Source organism: Coffea eugenioides, chromosome 2, assembly GCF_003713205.1.
Source record: "Coffea eugenioides isolate CCC68of chromosome 2, Ceug_1.0, whole genome shotgun sequence".
NCBI classification, from domain to species: domain Eukaryota; kingdom Viridiplantae; phylum Streptophyta; class Magnoliopsida; order Gentianales; family Rubiaceae; genus Coffea; species Coffea eugenioides.
The window spans coordinates 12043065-12056130 of NC_040036.1; the positions used below are offsets into that span (position 1 = coordinate 12043065).

At 35.5% G+C, this 13066-nt stretch overlaps 1 protein-coding gene across 2 annotated transcripts; it reads right to left on the reverse strand.

The window, feature by feature from the left end:
• Positions 1–2275: 2275 nt before the first annotated feature.
• Positions 2276–4284, reverse strand: LOC113762073 (F-box protein At1g61340-like). Of its 2 annotated transcripts, XM_027305327.1 has the most exons (4): positions 3870–4284; positions 3396–3672; positions 3001–3075; positions 2276–2888 (listed from the first exon to the last, which is right to left on the reverse strand). In XM_027305327.1, exons 2-4 carry the CDS (start codon positions 3624–3626, stop codon positions 2637–2639), a joined length of 558 nt encoding a protein of 185 aa, XP_027161128.1. In that variant the 5' UTR covers positions 3627–3672; positions 3870–4284; the 3' UTR covers positions 2276–2636. The 2 variants fall into 2 exon arrangements, with proteins under 2 accessions (XP_027161128.1, XP_027161126.1); XM_027305325.1 differs by lacking the exon at positions 3870–4284 and having other exon boundaries at positions 3396–3856.
• Between the last annotated feature and the right edge of the window lie 8782 nt (positions 4285–13066).

Consider the following 13066-nt stretch of genomic DNA (forward strand, 5'->3'; position numbering starts at 1 on the left):
CACAAACTCTAGTAACAGTACTTGCAATTATATTTGCAATATCCAGGTTGGTTGTTGCCTCTACTTTTATGATGCTTTGAGGACAAAATGACATTAGTGTTTGAGCCCGAAATACCAATGTGAAAACCAAACAGACTATGTAACAATGTTTTACATCTTAATAACCTTTGAAGCAAATGGCAAAACTAGTAACTAAACTAGTAGGCATTCTTTGTTTTAGTAATTCAACATTTTATTTAGCCGAAATAATCATTGAACTAATAAAAAAAGTATAATTTTTTGTCAGCCACGTAGTAAATATTTACATTTCTAAGTCACCAATCTAATGAGAGTGTACACTTTGTAGTCACAAAACGCATCATTTTAGTTAAATAAAGAGTTTAGTGATCAAAATAGAGAAGTCTAAATAGTTTAGTGACAATGTGTGTCATTTGCTCTAACCTTTAGTACGTTGTTTATAAAAAGTTCAAGGAAAATTAAATAAAAATTATTATTTTATCATGATGCTAAGTTCATGTTTCTTCTTCTTTCCACCTGAAGTAATATTTATCTATCTTCATTTATATTTTTTGTTTTCTTTTTATGCAAATTTCGAACTCCAGATCGAGGATAGTATTGTCAATATAAAATCACTTCCATACAAACCAATAAAACAAGTACGGCCTATATTGAGTAAATTTTATATACACTGTCAATGTATACATTATCATGGTTGGATGGGCGACACAGAAGCAAATTTTGAATTTTAAATTCAAATTTTGCGCATGTGATATATCTACTGGTGATAGTGTATACACTGATAACGTATATAAGATTAATCCTATTTTATATGCTGACTATAAGGTACTACACTATAAACGAGTGCCAGTACTTGCTAATCAAACAAGATACTCTTGACCAACAAAAGTAGGCATAATCCTGTATCTAAATTCTGAGTGTCAAGGTATGTACATCGGTTGTGTTGTGCCTACCGTATTCAAGCATGCAACATTGGTCTTTCTTTTTCCTTCTCTTTGTTCTGGTTTTACTTCCCATGCATGATCATAGCCAGCTACAAGAAAATCTTCTGAAAGGTAAGGCTAACTAAAGGATTGTGGATTAGTACAAATGGAATTTGCAAGGTGCTAGAAAGTAACCGCAAACAGACCTTCATCATGTAAGGGCACCTTCCCTGTGATCATGTTTTCAATTCGTTTTAATGCTCAAGAATTAAACGTTCTGGATTTAAATCTCACTAGATGGAAGTTCAATCTAACTACACGTTAATTTTCATCCAATTACATATGAATTTCAATAATTTTAGTGTTTTTGAATCCTTACTCATTTGTATTAATCCTACTATTGGGAATCTCTTATTAGCATATAAAAATAAATGTACCCAGTATTCCTTTGGCTCAAAAGGTAATCTAGGTACCGTAAACTTGTCTCTACGGAACACTTCGAGTTGTATGATATGAACTATGAAATATAAATGGTATTTTCACAAGTCAAATGGTAACAAATAGGAAAGCTTGATCTCCATGGTTGGATAATTGGGACTTAAAAGTAGATTCTTTGTTGGTAAAAGGAAAACGAAGTAGGAGTTTCCGAAGCCGCGTGTTTCTCTGGTGATATCTGGCTGGCAGCTTATCAGCATGCTTTTCTAGATTGGGACAGCTTAGCACCGAAAACTAAACCCTGACTGGGTGGACAGATCATTGCGGCGCAAATTTTGATCCTGTAATTAAGGTTCAAGGATTCCAGCCAGGTTCCCTCAAACCATTAACTCCGATACAGCCAGATCGTCAATGAAATCCTAGGTATCAGAATAGGAAATTAACATCTTATTATTAATGCAGAAAGCGCAAGGTCCATGTTCTCTGAAGACGCCGCTCACCAAAACAAGTAGGGAATGGAAATAAACATAATGGTAGATCCTTCATTTTCCTTTTCATAATGTACTAATCTCTGCCTGACAATCTTGGCGATAACCGTCCCCGAAAACAAAAGGATTTAATACTGGTAATTTCAACAAGAAATCAACAGGTAGCCCCCCATCACCTGATTGTTGAAAAGGTATTGACCAAATAGAATCAGCGGAGTTCAGACACAGATGCATTAATGCAGAACATAAAAGGGCAAAAAAATATATAGTACATATCCTAAATGAAACAAGAATCTCAGCTGACGTCTCAAATTGGCCAACAATAATCTCTTACATAGTTCTACTGCACCGTAGTGATTACATGGAGGAGGAAGAACAACATTGTGTCGGGCGAACAGAAGAACAATCAAATTGCAAAATCAGCTTGGAAGAGATGTATTCATTCAACCAATTCGAATAAGTTTACCAAAGAGCTAGGAGGCTCATATATACACGCCTTTGAGAATAAAAAGGGCCACTACAGCTCCTTAAATGAAATCCCTAAACCATTTCTTCTACATGTACAAACAAAGTATAAACAAGCCAATCCTATCTTCAATGAAAGAATTGAAGAAAATGGGCCTGCATGGATTTGTTTTGTCATGTACAAACTATCAAAAAATCTGACCCGCACGTCAGATTTTTCTCTCTGTCTTCTATCTATTTAGCTTAACCAAGTTACCAATTGTACAACAAGAAGAAGACCGTTCTGGATCTTCATAGATTATTCAACTCATATTTCTGCATCCATTGCCACAAATAGCTCTCTTCGTGGCCAATTCTCTTCGCCAGCAGAAGTAAATAAGGCCACCGAAATGTCAGCCAACTTCTTGCTGCTCAATCGAGCCCTCGGAATTCTCACTTGCCTTGGAGCTTGTTCGATTTCATTGAACTCATCCAGATTTTCCAAATCAATAGCATTTGGAAATCCAAGGGTCTTCCTGGGGGTACTATATGCAAAATGCCATTGCTTTGCAATCAAAGTCTGCATTTTTGTTTAAGAAATCCAAATCAAAATCAACTAATGCTCAAGACAAGTTGAAGAAAGCACTCAAATTTTAAATTAATTCAATTCATAGAGATATATAAAAGCTTACCGCTTCTCTTAGCGATTTGGACACAAAAAACAGCCTCTTCAAATCATCATGTTCAACACCACATAATATCCTAATCTGCAGGACAAAAACAAATCCCATCCTTGAGTAATAGCATTCAGCCCAAAAGGTAACCTTAAGATTAATTTCCAAATATGACCATCCAAAAAAGCCCTCATCTTTCACCAGTAAAGGAAAACTTAATTAGTGACCGTAAATGCAAATGCCCCTAAGAAAAGGGCAGAACATTCACTTCAACTCTTAAGCAATTAAAAAAAATTACTCCATAAAACCAAGCCAATAACTACATTTCAGCATAATTAAAGTACAAACTGCATATCCAAGTATGATTAACACAGAAAGCTTAAGAACAACGCTCAGTTAAAATCTCAACTCACCAGGACATCTTGAGGCAATGCTTCAAGAGTAGACTTGTCTGAAGTGAAAAATGAGGCCTCATAGCTGCAGCGTTTTTTGGTGGGAGTTCTATCAAAGCAATCAATTTCCATCACATCATTGGATGGTAAAGCAACCCTTTTCCGCCCAAATGAGGTGCTCCTGACCAACCCCATCCCAAACCCTCCATTTCCCCTCTGGGAATTGCAACCACATTTCTTCCCCAATGCCATCTTTGTCCTGTTCTGTCTCTTCAACAAAGTTCCGTGAATCCAAGATCTGATTTTTCCACCAAGCATACAAAATCAATCAGCACCCAAAACACCAAGAAAAGAAAGGAAAACCCAATTTTCCGACTCGAACAAATTACCTATAAATAACACACAGACCCAGAATCTAAAATCGTTATGATAAAATCTATGAAACAGAAAACTAGAAAAATAAGAGGCAGAGACAAGCGGTAGATAGATAGATACCTTGAGGCGAAACTTGACCTAAATACCTAAATTTTAGCGAGAGAGTAAATTGAGGTTGGCTGTAACTGCCGTTTGCTGAGAAGGAAACAAATAAAGCCACTTATAACCGTGTAAGTCAAGATATTTATACTTGTACGAAACTTAGGATTTTTCTAATCTTGTGTGCTGACACATCGGTACAATTTTTAAATTGCTTATAGATTAATACGTAGGAGGGAAAATGGATATGGTAAAAGATTTTGATTTTATTTGATTTTTCACTAGAAACTACTGGAAATCTCGGATAAAAATATCTGTGGGCTGGGTCGGGTGCTTTTAGATAAATATCCAGGAGGGAAAATGGATGTGGTAAAAGATTTGATTTTTCACTAGAAACTACTGGAGATCTTGGAGCACCCTGGGATTGGCGGGTTAAAAAAAAAAAAAAAAAGAAGGAATGCAATGCATAGAGAATAGAGAGTCGAGAGGGAAAAAATAAGAACTAGCCGTTATGGAAAGAGACACGTGGCGGAGCAGGAGAGGTTGGAGGAAGTAACTTGGGTGGTTCCAGTGACGTGGCTGGAATGGTCGGTCTAAGTCGGCTGGTCGGGGTCGGTAGCTTATCTGACACGTTTATGGGTTCATGGACTGGGTCTTTTGGCTGGTTGATATTATGACCATACACGTGTAATCTAACTGTAATTTGACGGATGAGGAAGTCATACGTGGTTGAGCGAAGGATCGATGGTCAGGATTTGTTGGAGGATCACACGTGAGAGGGACGTGAGTAGAAGATCGGTGGCCAGTTGTATAGTGCTAGTTTGTAGTGGGAAGTAGGTGTCTTCCAATTCGGCGGCTGAAGAAGAGTGAAGAGTGAGTGGCTGCTGTAGCAGTATTTACACGGGGCTGTTTGGGTCAAAAGCAGGTCAACACGCCCTGCTTTAATCGTGGTTCTTTCAGATCGGTGGCCCTCTGGACTTTGGCGGGCAAGTGGGCAAATAATGGTAGTGTCTTTGTTTGTTTGTTTTTCTTTTTTCCCTCTCTTGTAACTTGGAGTTAGGATAGGAGATTGTTTAGGATAACTTTAAAAAAAATATTATAATGGATCTATTTGGATAGAGTACTGTGTTATTTGAAATAATTATTATAATATTTTTTGTGATGTGATATATGTGAGATAAAAAAGTGATTGAAAATATTTGTTAATATGATATAGATGAGATAAGAAACATAATTTAAAAATGTGTTTATGATAGAAGCAAATATATTTGTTAACTACTTAATATTCTTAATGGTCAATTCCTCTCATATTATTAATCCAATTATTAGGGCTAACAGAAAACCATGAGATTCACTGGCGGAATTTTGAGGAAGAAGGACACTAATAATGCTAAAGGTTATTTTCCCAAAAAAAAAAAAAGAAAGCTAAAAATTACTCCCTCCCTTTTTTTATAACTGACGTTTAAGAAATTTGCTCTAGTGTACTTTTATCTGTCGTTTTATTATCCCCATACAGTATTAATTATTTTTTCACAATTTTACCCTTTTATCTCTCTTTTCCAATACAGGGTTCTTAATTACTACTTTTGGCCTAGTAAAACAGCACCATTTAGTACTCTAGTGAGAGAAAACAAAGGTGAATTGGACAATTAATGAGGGTACAAAAGGAAAGTAGTGTACAAATTTAAGCAATGAAAAACTTTTCTTAATTGGTGTGCAAAACCTTAAACGTCAGTTATAAAAAAAAGGGAGGGAGTACTATGTTGTATGAAGTGTAACTGCTGTTACTACCACTGATTTTGGGACCTCTTAGAGGCTCTTGATATGGTAAAATTAATGATAAACTCTTGACTAGCAATTGCCCTGTCCGAGATTGCTTTCTTCTAGCTTATGTGTTGCTTGATGTCCAATTTTGCGTTATGTAAGGTAACCCTAATGCATTGAGCGTTTTTCATTCAAATATAACCGATCTTTATTTTAGGAAATGACTTTTTAATCAAGAAACTAATCTAGCCAAGATTATAGCAACGGGGTGAGAGCTTAGGTCGGAAGGCTGGGAGGGCAGAATGAAGATGAGTAAGAAGAAAGGGAGAAAAGGAAAAATTACTTGTTCAACACATTTGTACTAATAAAATATCACATGCAAAGCACACGAGTAATCTACCTTTAACCTAGCTATGTAAACTTTCTGAATAATGGGAAATTACTCTACTATAGAAGAAAAGTGTGGAGAAGAGAGTTTAATTATTTCACTTTAAAATAGGAAAAAAAAATCACTTGAACTTGAGTGTTTATACTTTATACTACGTGAGACAAAACTTGTACTTTTCATAAGAATTTCAGTAGAAGGTTAAAAGTTGATTTTTTCGCTAAGATTAATTTTCCACAGATTGTGGAAGGAATTCGTATCCAGGCGTTGTCTGCAAGCAAACTATATAGTATATGATTTTAAGTGATTATACTCTCCGTTCTTTACAAATTGGAGTAAAGAAATAGTCTGGCCAGACTAGATCGATATGCATACAGATTTTCTCACATTGTGTCATGTAATTAGTGTGCTGGCTCGTAAACAAAATATTATGTTATTCCTATTAATCGTGCTAGATATAAAGTACAAAGGTACCTTTTATGTGCAATATCACTTTAATTAATGGAAGTCTTCGGAAAACCATTCTATCAATTTATATCCAAATTGTCACATCATTCAATAATGAAGGCAGCCACGGATTTAAGGGGGGGCTGGTGGGGGCTTAAGCCCCCCCCAAGCCGCCGGAAAAACCCCTACATCTAGTCTACCTTCCAAGCAATGCTGCTCTGCCAATTACACTGATGGCACGGGAGTACGAGGTTTTCACGGTTGTTCCTGTCAAGGAAACATCAAATGGTTCTCGATTCGCTCCTATAGGCCTCATCAGGATGTTCAATTCAGGTGGAGCGGTCAAAGAAGTGGGTTATGGAAAGAACATATGCGTCAAAGCACGGGGATGTGGTACTTTTGGAGCCTATTCATCAGTCAGACCCAAAAGAATCACAGATGACACAGAGGAAGTCCAGTTTCATTTTGAAGAAGCCTCTGGATTGGTAACCCTCGATCTCCCAGTCCCAGTCCCAGTCCCAGAGAGAGCGCTGTACCTCTGGACCATCAACATTGAACTCTAAACAATTAGTTACAGCATTGAAGGCCGCCGGGCCCCATTAATTTAGAATGGAGCCCCAGGCCAGCTTTGCTCTCTGTAAACCTCCTTCAAAAATCAGCGGATGGTTTTGGATTGGATAGGCTCTATATGTTGCGCAAACCCGTCAGAAGAATCTTTTGCTGCACACTCCTAGATTTTTAACCATTTCGCCTTATGAACGAGACAAAAAAGATATCCTTCTCTGTTACGATCTTCTAACGCAAAAACTTATGTCCCGGGGCACGACCCGGATCTTAGCAGAAGCAGCAGGAATCAATTTGGGCATGATGGGACTTAGCTTCGTAGCAACTTTTGACTTTGCTTCTTGTAGCTTTTCCATTGGGTTTGTGCAATATACATATTATTATTGATCCACCAGCTTCACTTGCAGGCCCAAATATTTTCTAGTTGAATTCTTGGACTTGATGGTAACGTGCTAAAAATAAAATCTGAAGGAACAAATGAACAAGCAATTGTTTGTGGCGACGGTTGAATGAGTAGTACTTTTCTTGATCCATTGTAATACAACACGCAAGTTGAATGACTGTCTGGTTGTATACATCGAGAAGGATATTTTTGCAACAATTGAAAATGAGCAAATATTGCAGCGTTTTCAACGGATGAAGACTCGCAGAATGCAATTGCCTCCTCTTCGTTATTCGAGTGCAACAACTACCAATACTTCAAGTGTTAATCAATAACAAATTTTTGGGTATGTATAATTATATGTTTTTATTATTTTTATAATTATTGATTCTAAATTTTACTTATTAAATATATTTATTTCGTCACAAAAAAATTTTTTTAATACACTTCAGCCCCCCCAAAAATAAATTTCTGGCTCCGTCCCTGAATGAAGGGTTTTACGTTTTGAATTATTGCACCTCATACAATTCAACGTTCAAATTAAAACTCTTTTTTTTTTTAATCTTAAATATATGATAAACATAAGTGATTGTAGCATCTTTAACACAATGTCTACCTACTTTACTTTCGTAAATTTAAGCATACCTGTGGGAATGTGTCTTTCTGCACTAGTCTACATATAAAGACAGATCTCCTTGGCATATGTCTTTTTAACCTATCATATTTTTAAGTTTTTAACAGCGAACAATGTTCTAAGTATATTCGGGCGGCGCGCGCACGAAGTTTGAGCAAGTATTACTTTAATTACCATTGTTGCGTCATATGCTTAGAGGCCCTAGATATGGTACAATGATAATCTTTTGACCAATAATCATCCTATCCCTGTTAGGTTTCTCCTACCATATATGTTGCTTGATGTCCAATGCTGCCTCATGCATGGTAAACATAACGTATTAAGCGTAGTTCATTCCAAGATGACCTATCTTGGGATGTGTTTCGAGGAATGATAACTTCTCAATCAAGGAACAAACCTAACTAGCTTTACAGTAATGGGCAAGAGCTTGGCATTAGAGATGAGAAGATAATAAAGTTGTAAATAAGTCTAGTCGATCCAAATATCAGATATTTAAACTCTGTTCATTAACCTATTTAAACAAGACTCGTGTTTGTTCGATAATATTTGAGTCCCAAATCTATGTTCGTTTAACAGTTATAAAAGATAGACAAAAAAGACGACTAAGTAAGAAGAAAGAAAGAAAAACCAGAGGGAGGGGAGAGAGGGGAAGCAGCATATTTGCAGTTTGCAAGAAGCAATCGCGTCTAAAGGACCACGTTAAAGAGTTTAACTAAAGTGGGATGGAACGCAACTTTCTTAAGGGTAGTGAAAATTATATGCCTATGATTTAAGCATGGCTGCATGGGAGTACAATAACAGTTTGGCCAACAAATTAACAAATATCAAGGACACCAAAGGAAACAAAAAGCAAAGAAAAGAAAATTTACTTCAAGTCGTGCCAAGTACTCTTGAAAAGGAGCCTTCTAAGCTTTTTGGTCGGATCAAGTTTTGGTAAAGAAGTATGTCAAAACAACTAAAGAGATTGACTTGGTCCCTGGTCGGGTTTGAAAGCATCCACTAGCTTCCAGGGGTTCAAACACTAAAAAAATAAGCACATAATTTTTGACTATCCATTTTTGGTTGGCAGATTAGTCCCCGAAGATGAAGTATAAAATATGGACTCGGGGATACTTCGAATCAATTCAATTTACTACCAATTTGCACTATGGTATACTATTTTCACTTCTTTTTCGATACTTTGCACGCTAATTTTCGTGTCACAACTTAGTCGCAGAATTTCAAAATTTTCAATCTTTAAATTAGTAGTTGTCCGCTGGTTTTTACTTGTTCATCAATATTTTGGAGTTAGACACTTAAGATTAATTATTGAGTACTAATGATGATTGTCTAAATATCACAAATTCAGTCGTAAATCATACATCTGATACAGGGATACGCAAAGTCACTTGCATGGTCATGTAATGTATACTCGTATGCATAAAATAGATGAATAATTTAGATAAGTTGTTTGCACATATAAATAGCATCCATTTTTTTGGGTTCAAATATATAAATAGTATTCATGATCTTGTACATACTGCACATACATCATTAGGCCCACGAGTAATTTGTATGACCTAAATCGAGCAAATTCGGAAGTTGCAGTCTGTACACCGTATAAGCTTAAATCTTTTTTTTTTTTTTCAAAATTTCCGTATAAGCTTATGTCAATGCATATATAGTCTGTGGCTTTTGCTTTTAAAAAAAACCATTTGTGGGTTTTTGAGAAAATTAACAGGTGACTCGTCTTAATAACCAAGGTATGGAATTTATTCATAGTTTTTTTTTTAATTGAATGATGGAAAAGGTGAATAAAGTGATCACATAGTTTGCTCATTTTTTTTAAAAAAAAATTGGGAATTTTCTCACATCATCACATATCCCTTCTTCCATCATCCAATGATGGGAAAAACAGATAAAATGTCTTTTTACCGAAATCAAAACCCAAGAATTACCCATTTGCACATATCCATTTTATAGCTCGTGCGCTTGACGTGGCATTAGTAAAAAAAAAAATGGTGCTAGTATAAAAAGAGTAGGATTAATTTGTGACCAAGAAAAAATGTCTCGATGGTTAAAAGAAGTAGATTGACAGTGGAACAAGATGAATTCTACGCACCTCCAAAGACAGCTGAATTTTATCGGTGTATTAAATATCAGAAAAATGAGAGATTGCCCTGAATAAAAAGAAGTTTAAACAAGAACACTTTTTTTAATCAAATATCAACAATAATGTTAAAATCAAGGGATAATTTCACAAACCTCCCTTGTAATGGTAATGATAGGGCAAAAACCACCGTGTAAGACTTAGTAGCAATTTTTAAAATGTTTGATAGCCATTTGACTTTATTATTACATTTTTTTGAAATTATCCCTTATTAAATCAAGAAAGAAACTGGGATAATTGCCACAGATATTGCAGTACAAATTGTGAGCTCATTGGAAAGGTTAAAACCTTGGTGCAATAATCGAGTCCACGCGGTTGAAGGTACATATATTTCTATTATATGCAATGACTCAAAAATTGGAGCATCCAAAAACTACTAGAGATAAAATGTTCAAAACTCTTTCCACTTTTTGTGGCATTTTTTATTTTTACTTAACATATGAAAGTTTGATTACAAACAGCAAAGTTTAAATTCTCAAGAAGCAAGCTATTGTAAACTCTCAAGGACTTGCCCCACGGCTTTAGCCACATGGTAGCAGCGTTCCCTTGAGACCTTTAGGTCCCGGGTTCGAAACTGCGCTATGGAGACGTCTGTGCACTTATCGTGCCTTGGTCGGGTTGGAGCGCCGGATTCGGGCCGCAAGGAATTAGTCGGGCCCCGTAAGGATTGATCCGGACACCCCTGTGTTGACAAAAAAAAAAAAAAAGTAAACTCTCAAGGACTTAGAGTTAAATTTTACTTAGGCTTGAGATTATACAGTCCAACATTTAAATAATTTAATTGCTACGAATATAATCAATTGGGGGAACATATTCAGACCAAAGTATCTAAAATGGACACCAATGCGAGGCATAACGTATCTTTGAGAAAGTCAACAAGAAATAAGTTCTACGTTGAATAAAAAACTAAATATTTATCCGTTAACTACTTGGGCCCTCCCGATCCGACCTAGTCTGCCCCGTGTTAACAGTAACACATAAATTAGCCACTGGCCACAAAATTCTTCGAAAGGGATTGATTTTTAACACAGGAAGTGGGCCTGCAAAATTCCCAAGAACGAAACAGCTGGACTGGGTCCAGGGTCAAAGTAGGAACTATGCAGCCCATACTATTTTTCTTTCAAAAAAATTGTTATATATTTTAATTTAGACAAGAAAAAATTGTCAAGAATCGCTGCAACTGTGATCAACCGATCAGCTGACGTTTCCTTCTCCCGATTTCACATTCTCAGGATCCGAATCATTTTTTCTCCCTGTCCCTGACTGCCACCTTCCTTCAAGGGCTATGACTCTTCATCTTTTGTTGGCATCTGAATTGGCAACTTATTGTCATCATCCTTGAGGTATATGGTAGGATCCCAATGCATTCCCTCGATAATAATAATTGGTTTATCATCTCACATTGCTTTCATAACTACATCGCATGAATTCAAGGCGTACATCTATGAATAAAGTGTTTGCAGTGTAGGATAAATCAAACATCTGTACGAAAATGTTATGACAATTTTATTTTATTTTTTGATAATGATACAGATGGTCAGCTATAGCAACTCAGCTGCCAACATAGACGGAATTCTGGCTTAACGGGGGCGAACATCAAACATATATTGGTGAAAAATTGTAACAGTAAACAAAGCTTAATAAATTAATAAAGAAGATTAATAAAGCCATAAGTAGTAATCAAATGTTTAAAATAGTCAAAGCCAAATCTAAAGTAAAATACAAAATAACATTCTATTCCTTATTAATGCTAGGCATGCGAAATTGTGATCGATACTCATTCATTTGATTAAATGCATCAATAATTGAATAAAATTAGTTCTTTCTCGAAGTATATATGTCATCAATGAGTCTGCATGAAAATCATCACATATCTGATTGCCTATCGACTCTTGATGATTTTCATAACAGAAATTTTTTTAAAGAAAATAGGAGTAATAAACTTGACTTGCAACAATGGAGTTCGGCGGAGCAAAAAACCAAAAAACTTTCCTTACAATAATGGAGTTTGCGGGAAAATGGATGCTTGAAGACACAAGATTTTGAGGAGGGTTAATTGTTAAAAGTACGGATTTTGGAAGAAGTCATGACTTTGGTAATTGTTTTTGCCTAATATATGAGTGTTAATTGAAGTCAATTTAATACAAACAAAATGTAGTAGAAGTTAGATTTCCTTTAGTTTATCTTTTGTTTCCTTGTGTATAATTTCCTTATTTTGCTATGTTATACTAATTTTATGGAGATAAGATGTTGGTTTGTTTCATAAAATTTGTCAAAAAAGAAAGGGACTATAAGAGATTGACTAGACGGTGGTTTGTTTTAGGAAGCGTATAAAAAAAAGGTTTTTGAACATGTGCCAATGGACATTTGTTAAAATACCTAAATGACATCAAATTTAACTTAAATTACGAGATGAATGTATATTAACAATTATTGTCCTATTTTACATTTATATTTTTAAAATTTTGAAAATATCACCACCTTAACAAGTGCCCATTAAATATTGTCTAAAAAATGCCTAGTGGGTATTCATTAGACAGACACAAGAAAGAAACTAAACTAGAAATTTGTTTATTGCAAGAAACTTTAAAAGAAATATTAAAAGAGACAACAAATAACTTTAGATAAATATGTAGGGTTGGGGGGAGGGAAGCAAAGTAGTATTATTTTTGGTGGGTTAATTCCTAAACTCTAAATTGGGATTTGTTAGTCCCTAAACTATACATTGATTCCCACTTTGGTCTCTAAGCTTTAAATTGAGTCATTTTAGTTGCTAAACTATACTATGATTCTCAAATTGTTTCCTAAACTCCCTTTTTTTCTCTCTAATTTGGGATTTTTTTTGGTTATTGTTTAATTTTTTTTGCTTCTCACTTGACTAGTATTCTGTTAA